The 14,258-nt window shown below is 40.1% G+C and overlaps 1 protein-coding gene across 1 annotated transcript; it reads left to right on the top strand.

Annotated features, from left to right (window-relative positions):
* The first annotated feature begins 60 nt into the window (after window positions 1–60).
* On the top strand, window positions 61–7,326 carry surf6 (surfeit 6). The gene is made up of 4 exons (XM_034192235.1): window positions 61–266; window positions 3,949–4,176; window positions 6,230–6,312; window positions 6,489–7,326. Exons 1-4 carry the CDS (start codon window positions 176–178, stop codon window positions 7,176–7,178), a joined length of 1,092 nt encoding a protein of 363 aa, XP_034048126.1. The 5' UTR covers window positions 61–175; the 3' UTR covers window positions 7,179–7,326.
* Window positions 7,327–14,258: the final 6,932 nt, after the last annotated feature.

The raw sequence follows: 14,258 nt of genomic DNA, 5'->3' as shown, positions 1-14,258 counted from the left end.
CTACATGTTTATCCTCGGGAGGAAATGTTTAGCTGTTACTACATCCGGTCCACGGACGTCCCGCCCCTTAAAAAAAAAAATCCACGTGTTTACAGAAATGTGTGATCTTTCTGTTCACTAAATGGGCTTGTTGACGTCTCTGTTTTATTTGGCTTAAAAGTGAAATTTTATCGATATGGATCTTGCCTCCAAAGACGCCTACATCCAAAAACTGGCGAGTAAAGTCATCAGTCAGCGGAATGAGGAGCACAGGAAGAGACCGTTCGGTAACTTTAGCTCACGATGGTCATTATGCTGGAGATAAATGTTCATGCTCGTTTCTGTGATTTAACGGGAAACATTTTGTTTTTGCATTTCTATTAACTGGGGTTCGGAAAAAAATAATTGCATTTGATCAAACTTATGGCTTTTACGATAAGTTAAACGTTTTTTTTGTTGTTTTTTTTTTAGTTAATCGGATGTTTTTTGTTGTTATTTGTTTGCTTGCTTTCGTTTTCGTTGTGTGTAAATTCACTTCGTAATTTGCAATATATTTGCAAAACAACTATTTTCGAATCTGGACCATATCGGAAGTGGCAAAATCTCGAGAAGAGCGCAAAGCCGTTACCGTTGTCTATGATGAATTGTTAGGACACCTATGTTCCAAAAATTATACCTTAACCCAGATCCGTGTAACCGTAAGCCATTTAAGATAATACAATTTGTAAAGTTGCTAGGCAGTGGATTCTGATTTAGAGCTCCATTCCGACTCTGTAAGCACTTCCAGAAGTGTCGGTCAAATTCGGGAGTTTAAACAAAACAAAAAAAAATCCCATCTTGTCTCGGTTTGCAAATTGCACGGAACATAGATGGGTACTGGTACACAACAATCATTTAGCAAGTACATTCAACCAAAGAAAAAAAAATGTCTATGTTTCTTGTTTTTATTCATTAAAGGCATTTCTAAGATGCCGCCGCAAAATGCACCTGCTGTCTCTCCATTACTTTACAAATCAGTTTTTATTTATCCTTTTATACATAAACATGGTTAGGGTTTCGTGTTATGTTGCTCACAAATTCCCATAATTCTCACTGTTGATGTAGAATTTCTGTTGCTTCAAGCAAAATTGAGGCCTGAATCTACTGATTTTAGATTTGTGCAGCATATGTAACAGAAATCTATACAAGGGCTTCACACAGCCAGTCAGATCAGTCTGTGCTGTGTGTGTGACACACCCACACAGTCTGTAAACAGATGGAGTGTTGTCCAGTTGTGACAGGCAAAGAAACTGATACTTTTTAAATAATGTGTCACTTAGATCCTTGGTTGACAAAGCAAAGTTAGGTTTGTCAAAATTAGAAGTGCACATGTTACGTAAAGGCAGAGTAACTCACTCACTGGACAACTAGGATAAAAATTGAAGTTATTGCCAAGTAAGTTTACACATACAAGGGACTTGATCTGGTGTTATTTTGTGCATAAACAATAATAAAATAAAAGAAAAACACTTCTGTAAGAAATAAAAGAGTCAAATAGACAAAACTATATTCACTGTTTAATAAATAAAATGTAATGGAATAGAATAGTGCAAAACAGGTGATTGGAGTACAGGTGTACAGTACCTTTTAGTGCAGAGATGACCAAGGTGTACTTTATTGGGGGGGGGGGGGCAGCGTAAGTGAGGGTCTCTGGCATTATTAGTCCAACTGTGGATGGGGCCCTGGAGACATACAGGTCCTGTAGGGATGGCAGACTGCAGTCGATCACCTTCTCTGCTGCGTGACACGTATATGAACTCCTGATTATGTCGGGCACTTCTGGTGTCAGAACGAGGCTCTAAACCTGTCCCTGCTGCCTAGCAATGTTGCAAATTATTTTATCTTGAATGGTTTCGATTTAGGATTAGAGTAGGAATGTTGGGAAAGTGTAGGAACACGGACCCACAACAGGGGGCGCAAATGAACGGACAATGGAGTAAGTCAAATAACAACGCTTTACTGTTGTGAATGTGCACAACGAATACAACCAATCACAGAAATGGACAACAGTCAATTTACAAAAGTGTCGTGTGGGCAGGCTCGAAGATAGGAGACGCCTCTCCAAGGTAAGACCGGTACCACACGGCTTCCTCCGCCACAGGACCCCGGGTATACTGGAGCCGCCAAGTCCCGAACTCCCAGGTGGCCACTGCCTCCGCGTGTCGGACCTGGTACTGCTGGCGAGGAACAAAAACACAATTAAAGGTGGGCGCGTTTGCACCCAGTAATCCACACGGCAGGAAAGCTACCTCCACCTCTCATTGGAAAAAAAGGTCTGTTATCACTCACAAAAGTCACAAAAGGTTACTGTCAAGCAGTCAGCTGAGAATATTACCTTCCAGGTAGTACGATATCTCGGCAATGAGGTGGAGATGCCGTCCTGCTGATATACCCCACTGATGATTGCCGTCAGCTGTCTCAGGTGATGGGTGACAGCTGTCACTGAGGCTGCTCCCGTGAGGCGGCGGCGCCCTCTGGTGCCTGGAGCCCGCACTCCAGGCAGGGCGCCCTCTGGTGGTGGTGGGCCAGCAGTACCTCCTCTTCAGCGGCCCACACAACAAGGAAAAAACTTTGAGAACCATTGACTTAAATATTTGTGGTTAATTTTAGCTACAATTATTTATTTTCGTTTACATTGCTAAATCTATTTTTTAATGACACTTTGTGACTTATGTTGGCTTGCTGAAAGGATGTAAAATGTGACCCTTTGAAAAGCAGCATTATAGCGTGATTAATGATTGGTCGGTTGTCTTCAGACGTGTTTAAAAATGCATTGAAATGTGTAGACAGCACTGTGTTAATGATAGTTTTTAAATTTCTGATTGACAAAGATGCAAAAAGGGGGGAAACATAATTGCTGTTTAATCTCAGAAAATGTGTTGAAATTGCTCTGTACAAATTTCACTTGCAATTTATTTTCATTTATATAGTGCCAAATCACAACAAAGTTGCCTCAAGGCGCTTCACACAAGTAAGGTCGAACCTTACCAACCCCTAGAGCAAGCACACAGGTGACGGTGGTAGGGGAAAAACTCCCTCTGAGGAAGAAACCTCAAGCAGACCAGACTCAAAGGGGAGATGAAGGTCTAGTGGTTAAGCGTTGGACTTGAGACCAGAGGATCCTCTGTTCAAATCCCAGCCTGACTGGAAAATCACTAAGGGCCCTTGGGCAAGGTCCTTAATCACCTAGTTGCTCCCCGTGTGTAGTGGGTACCTTACATGGCAGCAGCCTGACATCAGGGTGAATGTGAGGCATTGATGTGTAAAGCGCCTGATGCAGATGAGCACGCATCTGTCAGACACTGTCTGATGCAGATGGAGACGCGTGACGCCTTGAAATGTCAGACACGCAGTGAATGCATCAGCTAGCAGCTCTCTTATCGCTTCTGCCACCTTTTATGATGAAATAATGCCGAATTTATGTGTTGTTGTACAAAAGCTTCAGATATCTGTTGCTGAGATAGATGATGACTGGAGTGCAGTTTGAAGCAGAAACGAGGTGATAATCAGTGAACCGCGTCATCGGGGGGACATTTAGGGGGACTGTTCGGTCGATGACACTGGGCCGGTACGTAGGGTTTAATTAGGTCAGCTAGGTAGGGAGGTACAAAGACTGGGCAAGTAGTTTAGACAAAAACAAGATAAATATGATCACTAATCTGTATTTCATCAAATAAGACTCATCATATCCATATGTACATTTTGTTTGAACAGCAGAAATTTGTAGAAGGAAAAATGGACAGAAACAACTAATCAAGATAAAATCCTGCTGAAAGTTCTTAAAATGACCATTGCTCAGCATTACAGTGCACCATGTGATTATTACTATTTTTCGTGTTCTGTGCTTTACCTGATAAAGTATGTGTTGTCCTCTTGAATACACAGTCTGTGACATGCAATAGTTTAATGCTTATATTTGTGTGTGCGCAGCTCATGTTAAATGTAAAAATGACACCGGTCCTGCAAAGAAGAGGAAGAAGAAGAAAAACAAGGAGAAACAACATAAACAAAATGCCACTGATAAGAAGACGCCAAAACTTAAACCTCAGCAGAAGTCTTCAAACAGTCCAGCGGTGCAGAATGGCCCTGCAAAACCGAGCGGGCCCAAAACTTCAGGTCCAAGTGGAGCCGCATCAGAAGAAACACAAAAATCCAAAGGTGCAGTCATTCTAGACATGCAAAGTTTCTTCATATACCCCAAAATTAAAACTTTGTCAGAATCGGTTTTGCAATTCTTCAGAATACTATAGAAGTCACCTAAACCATCATCGTATAAACCAGATTTTTGCCCTCACCAGACAAAAGCAAAAGTTTGATTGATTTTCCATGTAATAAACACCATATATAACGGATTTTCGCTCACATTAGACAAAACGTCCTGTCCGATTTCAGTGTATTTTCCATTAAAACCCTGTCATGTACCAGACAGAGTAGTCTGGACGTGCCCAGTGACAGAGGTATGAAATGAAGTTCAGTAATGACACTCGCCAAGTCGAGGAAGGTGGGTACCATGTTTCCGTGATTAAAAACCTGGCTGTTTATTTTTTGCAAACCATGCTCAGACCCGGCACCTAAATGAGGCAGGGCGTAATTCAAGGCCTGTGATTACTAACAAAATGCTGCTTATTGCCTGCATTGTAATATGATGCTAAGTTTCATACATATCCCTGGGTGTGGTGAACCAAACCTCTTTAGATCAAAGCCCTCTGCGACCCCTCCCAGTGATGTGCACCTGCTAAATGACGGAGACCGCAAGGGCTGTGATTTGTCACTTTTACGTTTTCACTCCTTCCTCTCCCGTCATATTTTAGTAGTTTTTGCAGTGCACCCGTCGATTACATTTTGATCATGGATCAAATACGTTTGGCAGAAAATTCCGCAAATATTACCAACTTTACAACAAGGAGTCAGAAAAAGACGCTCAAATGACCCACAATTCATGGAGGGAAATTATATGTACCATATCGTTGGTTTGGAGGTTGATGATTGCATAAAGAAGTGGAGCAAGTTGAGGGACAAATTAATCCAGAAAAGGCCACTGTTCCTGTGGCAAATTGCATGAAGACGCGATGGAGAACTTTAAAAGGGTCACGCGAATGTCATTGCATGGCCATACACAGTTACATAAGCATAAATCAGGCTTTAGGATTTTAAGGTACCATAGCAGACTTAGGAAAAAAAACGTAGAGCAGGATTTTGTCCATTTTATACATATAATGGATTTAGATTATAATGGACAAAATTCACTGGTCCACCTGAATCCATTATAAGCGAGTTTTACTGTATACCAGCTCATTATCCTTGTTTCAATTAAAAATCCACAAAAAGATTTGTGAGGTTGAAGTGGCAGCTTATGTAAATGTACATAAACATTATTGAATCATTTTCTACCATCTTTGTTTTTCCTCCAGTGCCAAACATTTCATGTTGCCAAACAATATGTTTTAAGTTATAATATATGCATTTCCATCTAAAATAATAGTAATAATAGTTACAAGATAGCTTTAAGATGCTTAGTGGAGGTCAGTATGGAAAGGGATGGGGTGGTTCCTCAAGATTTAAAAGGGGACCCCAAAGTTTTCAACCTGGGCGGTATTTTTAGTGGGGTTTTTAGTTGGCGGGAGTTCGTCTTTTCTCACGGAACAAAAGTGTTATCTGTGCAGTATTTTACAGCACAAGCACCATCACGGGCTAAACAGCTGCTTACTCTTAATTGTACAGGGTAACCTAAAAACACTCATGGTCATCCGCTTCTTGTTGCTGGTGAATAGGAGAAAGGATCCATACAGTGATACACATCTGTATGTTTGCCTCACTAAATGTAAAGAAACTTTGTTTTTTTAAACTGACCAATTACACAGTTAGCAGCTTACCCGAGTTTCCTGGCTGTTCTTTGGTCCTGCACTTCAGAATCATTACAAGTCGTGTACTGTTGTTTGTACAGCAACTGAATGCAAGTGCTCCAGCGCTGCTGGAAGAAGAACCTAGACCTCAAAGGGGATAATCTTGTATGAACTTTACAGGAGATATTTGTATAATACCCTTTTGCCCAACAACGTTTAAGTTATAGGTGTAAGGAGTGTACATCTAAAGTGATTCTAAGTTGAGTAACACTTAGTACATCAAGTATTTCTTAGATTTTGGGTTCAATGTCAGTTGTGTTTGATATAATGTGATATTCTATTGTTGAAAGCTGTTTTGTTTCTCCAAGGAGGAAACATCAAGTCCAACTTCTCCACAGTAGATATTCTACGCAAGAGGCTGCATGAAAAGATTGAAGCATCCAGAGGACAGGTATGTAGTGCACACATTCTGAGATGTCGCAGGCAAGTAACAAGTGATGATACACCTGAAACTTTCTGAATTGTTCAGATGCAGTATTGTGTGAGATGGTACTTCATACGGGTTTCGACCAACTGTTAAGTTTTGATTCTATGTTGGACACTAATTATGTTCAATACATCCACCAGGGATCCCCAAAAGATGCATCATCAGAAGCGGTCCAGGCAAAGCGAGCCAAACGTAAGTTGGAGCGGGAACGCAAGAAGAGGAAGAGGAAAGAGTTTCGGATAAAGAAACTGGCTGAAGAAAGTGGCCAAGAACCAAAACAGGAGATAAAACAGGAAAATGATCCACCACCGGCTGCCAGCAAGCGAGACAGTATCGCCATGGTCTTCAACAAGGTGGAGACCGTGGAAGAGGCATTTGTGGATAAAATGCTGATAAAGAAGAACAAGAAAAAGAACATAAAGGGCAAGTTAACGCCACTGACGGGGAAGAACTACAAGCAGCTGCTGAACCGCGTGGAAGCCCGCAAGGCCAAGCTGGAAGAGCTGAGGCAGAAAGACGAGGGTAAGGCCCGCCAGTTTGAAGAGAAGATGAAGTGGACCAACCTGCTCTACAAGGCAGAGGGCCTGAAGATCAAAGACAACGAGGACATGTTGCGAGCCTCGCTCAAGAAGAAGGAGAAGCAGCGCACGCAGAGGAAGAAGCAGTGGGAAAAGCGCAGCGAGCACATCATTGAGAAGATGCAGCAGCGACAAGACAAGCGGCGAAAGAACATCCAGAAACGCAAGAACATAAAAATGGAGAAGAAAAAGGAGAGGGCGCGTAAGAAGGGCAGAGTGCTGCCCGAGGACTTAAAAAAAGCGTCGGTGTAGTATGTAAGACAACGCAACATTGTGAAAATACTGCAGCTGTCTTAGGAACGTGACATGAAAGCGTGGCTTCTGTCTCACACATATATGGTGTCTTCATTCCTGTTGAGGTTTAATGTGGACAATAAAATGTGGCTCTTAATTCTGCCAACCTGAGCTGCCCACTGTTTTGGATATCTACTGCTGTAAGCAACAGGTTGATCATCGTAGTGTCCCAAAGTTCTTGAGGTAGAGCAATATCTCCACCTGGTGGGCATTTACTATTAATGCAGAATAGATGCAATGGAATTTAGCTAGATTAGATGGAGGTATTAGAGTTGAAATTTTTGTAATATGTTTAGCATGTCATGTTTTCTCTGATAGATGGTCTAAAACATCAATATATTAAATGTATCATAAACGTAAAAGAACTTCGATTGGACAGTTTGATGTCAAAATATTCATTTGATTAATAAATTCCATCAGATGGTATTAAATAGTATTACATCAAGTACAGTGTAAAACTGGCACTCCAAATACTTGACGCCTTTAACTTGTTGCGTTTTTGTCCATTTATTGTTAATCCTTTGAGGAGCAGTTACATGTGCTCACCTTTGTCTTGGCAGCAACATTCAAGTCTCAGGAACCTTGATCTTTGAGATCAAGAGACTCTTGTGAAGAGCATACGGAGTCGTGAGATCTGACAGGGGGTGTTTGATGATGCCCGATACCTTTTTTTTTAGTGGAACTAAGGTCCAAGTCGTTGGGGTCCTGATGCTTCCATACTGTGCAGTTGTGAGATCTGTATGCTGGATGAGACCTGGGTAGCACTGGAATGACTTTCAGTAGTTACTTAGAGATAAAGCACAGCCTCAATGTGTCATAACATTGAGTAAACTGGCTGGAATTGTTGTCTGAACATTGTAATGAAGGTAGTATTTGAGGTTGTATTGTTGCTGTTGTTTCAATCATAATAAATATGTAAAATAGAATAACTTGTTACTGCCATCCATTTGGTTATTATAATTGGAATAGTGTATATAAATATTCTATCATAGTTACTGTTGGCCATTTGGATAATTATTGTTACAATGATGAATCAATTATATATATATATATATATATATATATACACGAGGTCTATTAGAAAAGTATCCGACCTTATTATTTTTTAAAAAAAACCATATGGATTTAAATCACGTGTGATTACATCATATATATATATATATATATACATATACACACACATATATACGATGTCTATTAGAAAAGAAACCGACAGTTTTATTTAAAAAAAAAAAAAAAAACTATATGGATTTAAATCAGCCAAGCTTGAACCCTCGTGGGCATGCGAGAGTTTTTCCACGCCTGTCGGTGACGTCATTCGCCTGTGAGCACGCCTTGTGGAAGGAGTGGTCCAGCCCCCTCGTCGGAATTCCTTTGAGAAGTTGCTGAGAGACTGGCGCTGTGCTTCATCAAAATTTTTTCAAAAACTGTGAGGCACATCCGAGTGGACGTCATTCGAGAAATTCAGCTGGTTTTCGGTGAAAATTTTAACGGCTGATGAGAGATTTTGGATTGTTTCTATCGCTGTAAGGACTTCCCACGGAGTGGGACGTCGCGCACCGAGGCGACATCGTCATCCTGTTTCAAGCTGAAAACCTCCAAATTTAAGCCTCTGTTGACCCAGGACGTCGTGAGAGAACAGAGAACTTTCAGAAGAGGTCGGAATCAGCAGTTTATCCGGACATTCCACTAAAGATTTTTTTTAATGAAAGACGTGCGAACGGATTGGCGCGTCGGCTTGCAGCCGGCGCGGCACACCCGCCAAAGGAAAAACACATCCGTTGGAAACCTTAAGGACAAGTTGGAACATGCCCTGCTGTTAAACAATTTCTCAGATACTCACTCAACTGAAAGCCACCAAAAGCCGCCTGGATTTTACAAATGGTCATCAACACGGAGATGTTTTTCTTGTGGCAGGCGCGCCGTGCCGGCTGCGAGCCGACGCCCCAATCCGTCCGCACGTCTTTCATTAAAAAAAATCTCCTTTAATAGTGGAATGTCCAGATAAACTGCTGATTCCGACCTCTTCTGAAAGTTCTCTGTTCTCGCACGACGTCCTGGGTCAACAGAGGCTTAAATTTGGAGGTTTTCAGCTTGAAACAGGATGACGACATCGCCTCGGAGCGCTGCGCGACGTCCCGCTCCGTGGGAAGTCCTTACAGCGATAGAAACAATCCAAAATCTCTCATCAGCCGTTAAAATTTACAGCGAAAACCAGCTGAATTTCTCGAATTGTGTCCACTCGGATGTGCCTCAGTTTTTTAAAAAATTTTGATCAAGCACAGCGCCAATCTCTCAGCAACTTCTCAGACAATGAAAATCCGACGAGGGGGCTGGTCCACTCCTTCTACAAGGCGTGCTCACAGGCGAATGACGTCACCGACAGGCGTGAAAAAACTCACGCATGCGCACGAGGGTTCAAGCTTGGCTGATGTAATCACACGTGATTCAAATCCATATAGTTTTTTTTTTTTTTATAAAACTGTCGGTTTCTTTTCTAATAGACATCGTATATATGTGTGTGTATATGTATATATATATATATATATATATATATATATATATATATATATATATAAAAACACTATGTAACACAATTTTTGTTCCTGGCTTCTAACTGTTATATTTCAACTGCTTATGTCTAAAGTCTATCGAAAAATGACTACATTCAGCACAAACTTTGATTTTGATTTTTTTTTTTTTTTTTTTACGTTCTACAAAGTTCTAAAAGTTTCTTGAAATTTCTAGATAATTCTGGAAACGTCTAGAAAATTCTGGACAGTTACAGCAGTTATAGAATATTCTAGAAGACTACTCAGTAGTAGTGAAGGCGAATCGAGAATATTCTTAAAAAACAGACAAATTTCAAAATATCATTGTCCTGATCACAGAAGCAAAGTTTCTGTGGAATAACAGCTATTTTCTATTTATTTAAGGCATAACAGGTTAGGAAAACACACTGTGTACCCAGGAACACAACAAAAATTAAAATTTGTTACATAGTGTAATGTTGACCATTTGGATAATTATTGTTACAATGTGTGTGTTCATGTAGTTTATTATTGTTCCGATAATAATTCCAGATATTTATTATATATAACTTGTTGCTATTATTATCTATTTGGTTTATCTTGCTCCGCCCATTCAGGAAGTCGAACTCCCAATAAGGAGAGGGGGCGAGGGGGGGAGGAGACCTACCATTGAACCTCCAAGACAAAGTAACAAATAATTTAAAAAATTTTTTTTTGTTGTTGTTGTTGTTTGGGTTCCTCCCTCTGGAGGTTAGTGTTCACCCTTTCAAAAATTGTGAGTATTATTTATATTAATGGGAAGTCTTCGAAGTTTTGCAGGAAATTTGAAGGTAATTTTGCAGAATTCCGTCCGAAACCGTCCTGAGGTGGGTACTGCAGTATTAAAGTACTGGAGTAATAATGGTAATACTGCTCGGTGGGCTGTTTGAGGCTCGACTGAGGTTTTAATTTCAGGTCAACATGTCACGAAGGTTGAACGCTCGTCGAACTGAAGGCGTCGATAAAAACGTCTGGTAAGTAAAGAGGCTTTGTCGTATTAATAATCCCAAATGATATTCGTACGTAGCACAGTCTTGTTATGATTAAAGTTTGGGGTTGTGGCTAACGTTTCGAATCTACGTAGCCTTACGATCACGTGAAGTTCCCGAGTGAAAACAAGCTGCCGAAGGGACTTAACGTTATGAATAGAAATCATTTTAAAGGTCTGTGCTGCGCAGACGGAGCTCCGTTTAACGTTAAAGTTCTGCTCTTAAAAGGGTCGTTTGTGGACAAATCTTTCGTTTTTGGACAAATCCCTTTTGTATTTTATAGCTAAAAGATTTCACTTAAAATGGCAAGATTAGCATGTGCATGTAGAAATTCGTACTACGAGCAGAGTTCAAGTTGAAATGGGTTGTTTTCGACGTCCTTGACGTACGTCACGGAAGTCCTGTTTGTGTTTTGCTCACTTTCATCTCAAGATGATTGATGCGCAGTACTTGTAGTGCAGTTGAATGGGGCTGTCTACACAGGTGACACCCCCTGTGTATTAACATGTCATCAACCATAACTTAGATTTAGGGAATAACCCTGTTGTGTCTGGTGATTTGAGGACGTTCATGCTGGTTTTACGGTCGCGGATTGAGCTATACCGGAGTGGTTCTGGACACGAGGAGAAGACAGTCTGTATAAATGTAGGAGTAGGAGCCAAGCCGGTTCGCCATCTGAACACACAGCTGGAGAAACGTGGAAAGGCTGGAAAGAAGGCTGGCAGAATAGTTTGTTAGGCAAGGCACAGCGCAAACTGTCATGGAAGTCACAGTAGTATCTGGCAAAGGATTAACTAAATCACAGGTCTTAAATAGTCTCAGGTAATCAATCAGAACTCCTAACAGGTGTGCAGATCAACATAAAGAGCGCCATCTAGTGGACAACAGAAAATACTACAGGCTGAAAACAAGGTGGAAACAAAAAGTCACTGCACAAGGCACGGCAGGGCCAGACAGTCATTGCTGTGTTGTCGGCCCTCTGGCCATCATCAGGGAATTCAAATGCTGACTGACTACTCATCATGATAAGTAATAGTTATCCGTTGTTTAATGTCAGGTATCAGACAGTTGTAGGCGGGGCATACTTGCTTCAGACAAATCATGTAATCAGCTAGATGTTTGATGTAATTTGATGTATTCTTTATCATTTCCTTTCCAAATATGTAAGTAATTAACATTTTAACATTAGGCTGGCCTTCATTCACTACAGTCTAGCTTCACGTTATCAGCTGAGGTTTGTTTTCCTTTCTGCCTACAGCCGCTTGTCTGCATTCATTCACAGCAGTAGTCAGACAGGAATTCCCCATCTCTTCTACACTGTAAAAATTATCAGGTTGACTCAATTTAAAACTTAAAGGGGAACAGAAATGTCCACAGATTATTCATAGCATGCATAAACACAAAACATGCATTCATTTGATAGTTAAAGAAACACTAAAGATCATGAAACATCTACAGAAAACCTTGTTTTAGTCATGGTCTGAGAGGCTTTGACATTGACCGGCTGCCGCCATTTATGCAGGTCAGGTGGGTGACGTCACTGATTGGGGGAAGATGAGCCTCGTTCTGAGATTCCCTGCCAGAGGCACCAACACAGAGGTTATATATGACTGCTAGAGTTGACACTAAACGTGATCGTCCCTTCATGGACAGTGACATGATGCCTCCTAACTGGGCAAAATATTCACCAAGTTCCCGGATGTTAATGCATTTTCAGTGGGGATTCGCGACTGAACACACTCAGAAAAACACCCGCAAAATACATGTTAAAATGCCATTCTGACCTGGATATCAAGCCAGTAAAATTAATTAACATTACATAATGTTAGGAAAGTATTAAACTTACTCTGACACCCACACATTCTATAATATTAGTGTTGAAAATTACACAGATCTGCGCTGTTAAGCTGTGCTGCCGAGCTGAACCGAACTGCTGCTGCTGTTTTCAGCACAGCGCGGCTCCTAAAACCATTACCAAACATATATATATATATATAATATTTTTACACAGTTATCCTTTATTGACCGAGTTTCATTCATGAAGTCAGTGGTGTGTGTACAGATCTCTGTGTGTTGTGTGTAAAAAGTGTTGTCTGTGTCCTCGGACAGCACAGGCATGGGCTGGAAACGGGTGTAGCACCAAATTCTGGGCCCTAGGTACTAGCCATATTGAAGCTCCCCCCCGTTCTTTTTTATTAACACAAACACCAAATGTGTAATTCATAGTCAAACCAGGTCTAAAACATGTGTACCTTAGGTCACACCTGGGAGTCGTAACTCTTTTTAAAGCTGGGGGGAGCAATATTGAGTTGGGGGGTCTGGGGGACCAAATTGCACCACTCAATATTGCTAGTTTTCAAGCGCACCTCACTTTTCAAAACTTTTGGTTAGCAACTGTCTTCCCTCATTTAGTTTTCATTTCCTGTCCTTTTTTCTCTTCTGTTTTGAAATCCAGACTTTTTTTTTTTTTTTTTTTTTTTTTTTTTTTTAGGAAAGACGTCTTATTTCAGCCTAAACACTAGGGCTGCAACTAATGATTATTTTAGTAATTGATTAATCGGTCGATTTATTTTTTCGATTAATCTTTTTTTTTTTTTTTTACTTACATGTGAGTTTTGCCATTATTTGAGTTATTATTAAAAGGCCTTTATCATGCAACATCAACGTTTGAGCTTGTAATAAAGTTATGATGTTATATTCTTGTCAAAAACATACCTGGAGTAGTGTGTTGTTTTATTTTGCACGTACATAAATCACTGACACACCACAGAGATTTCCATCAGGTTTCACCTGATTATGAGCATTTTTAGATGCCTACAGCAACTATCTCAACCACTGACAACATATTACAGCAAGAGTCTACAAAAGACCCTTTTAAAGACCTAACTAAAGTGTAATATGTGATCTTTAATAAGATATTTTCATGAAAAAATACACAAATGTGCAGTTAACTGCATTTTATTTTTCTTGTGTAAAAACACAGCTTAGATGTGGTTTGACCGAAACAAATTGTCATAAAAATAAAACAGGGATGAAGTGGAGGTGTAAGAGTCACTAGGTGTTCACAGGAAACATTTATTTCTATATTTATTTATGTTCATTGTTAGTTGGTTTTATATTTTCTGTTTTGTTTTATCAGGTTCTTTTCTTTTTCTCTAAAATTGTATTGCAGTATTATTATTACTATTATTATTGTTGCAATTATTATTAATATATAAATAAAAATAAATTTTAAAATATTATTTGTAATACATTTGACTCTTTTACGACAACAAACGGTCAGCCATTAATTATTATACAGAAAACAAATGCACAAACATGCTGAAATGCCAGCAGCTTAATGCTAACTTTAACATTGAAAACGCCATAGACATGCTAACGCGTTAGCATCGGTCCCGTTTTTAGGTTATAAAATACATCTATCAACTGTTTCAGAAGGCCATAACAGGTCAGTTTAACATAAAAAACGTAAATATTCC

This window comes from Thalassophryne amazonica, chromosome 17, assembly GCF_902500255.1.
Source record: "Thalassophryne amazonica chromosome 17, fThaAma1.1, whole genome shotgun sequence".
Classification (NCBI taxonomy): domain Eukaryota; kingdom Metazoa; phylum Chordata; class Actinopteri; order Batrachoidiformes; family Batrachoididae; genus Thalassophryne; species Thalassophryne amazonica.
Note: the sequence above shows the minus strand (reverse complement) of the source record. Positions and strands in the feature narration are given on the sequence as shown.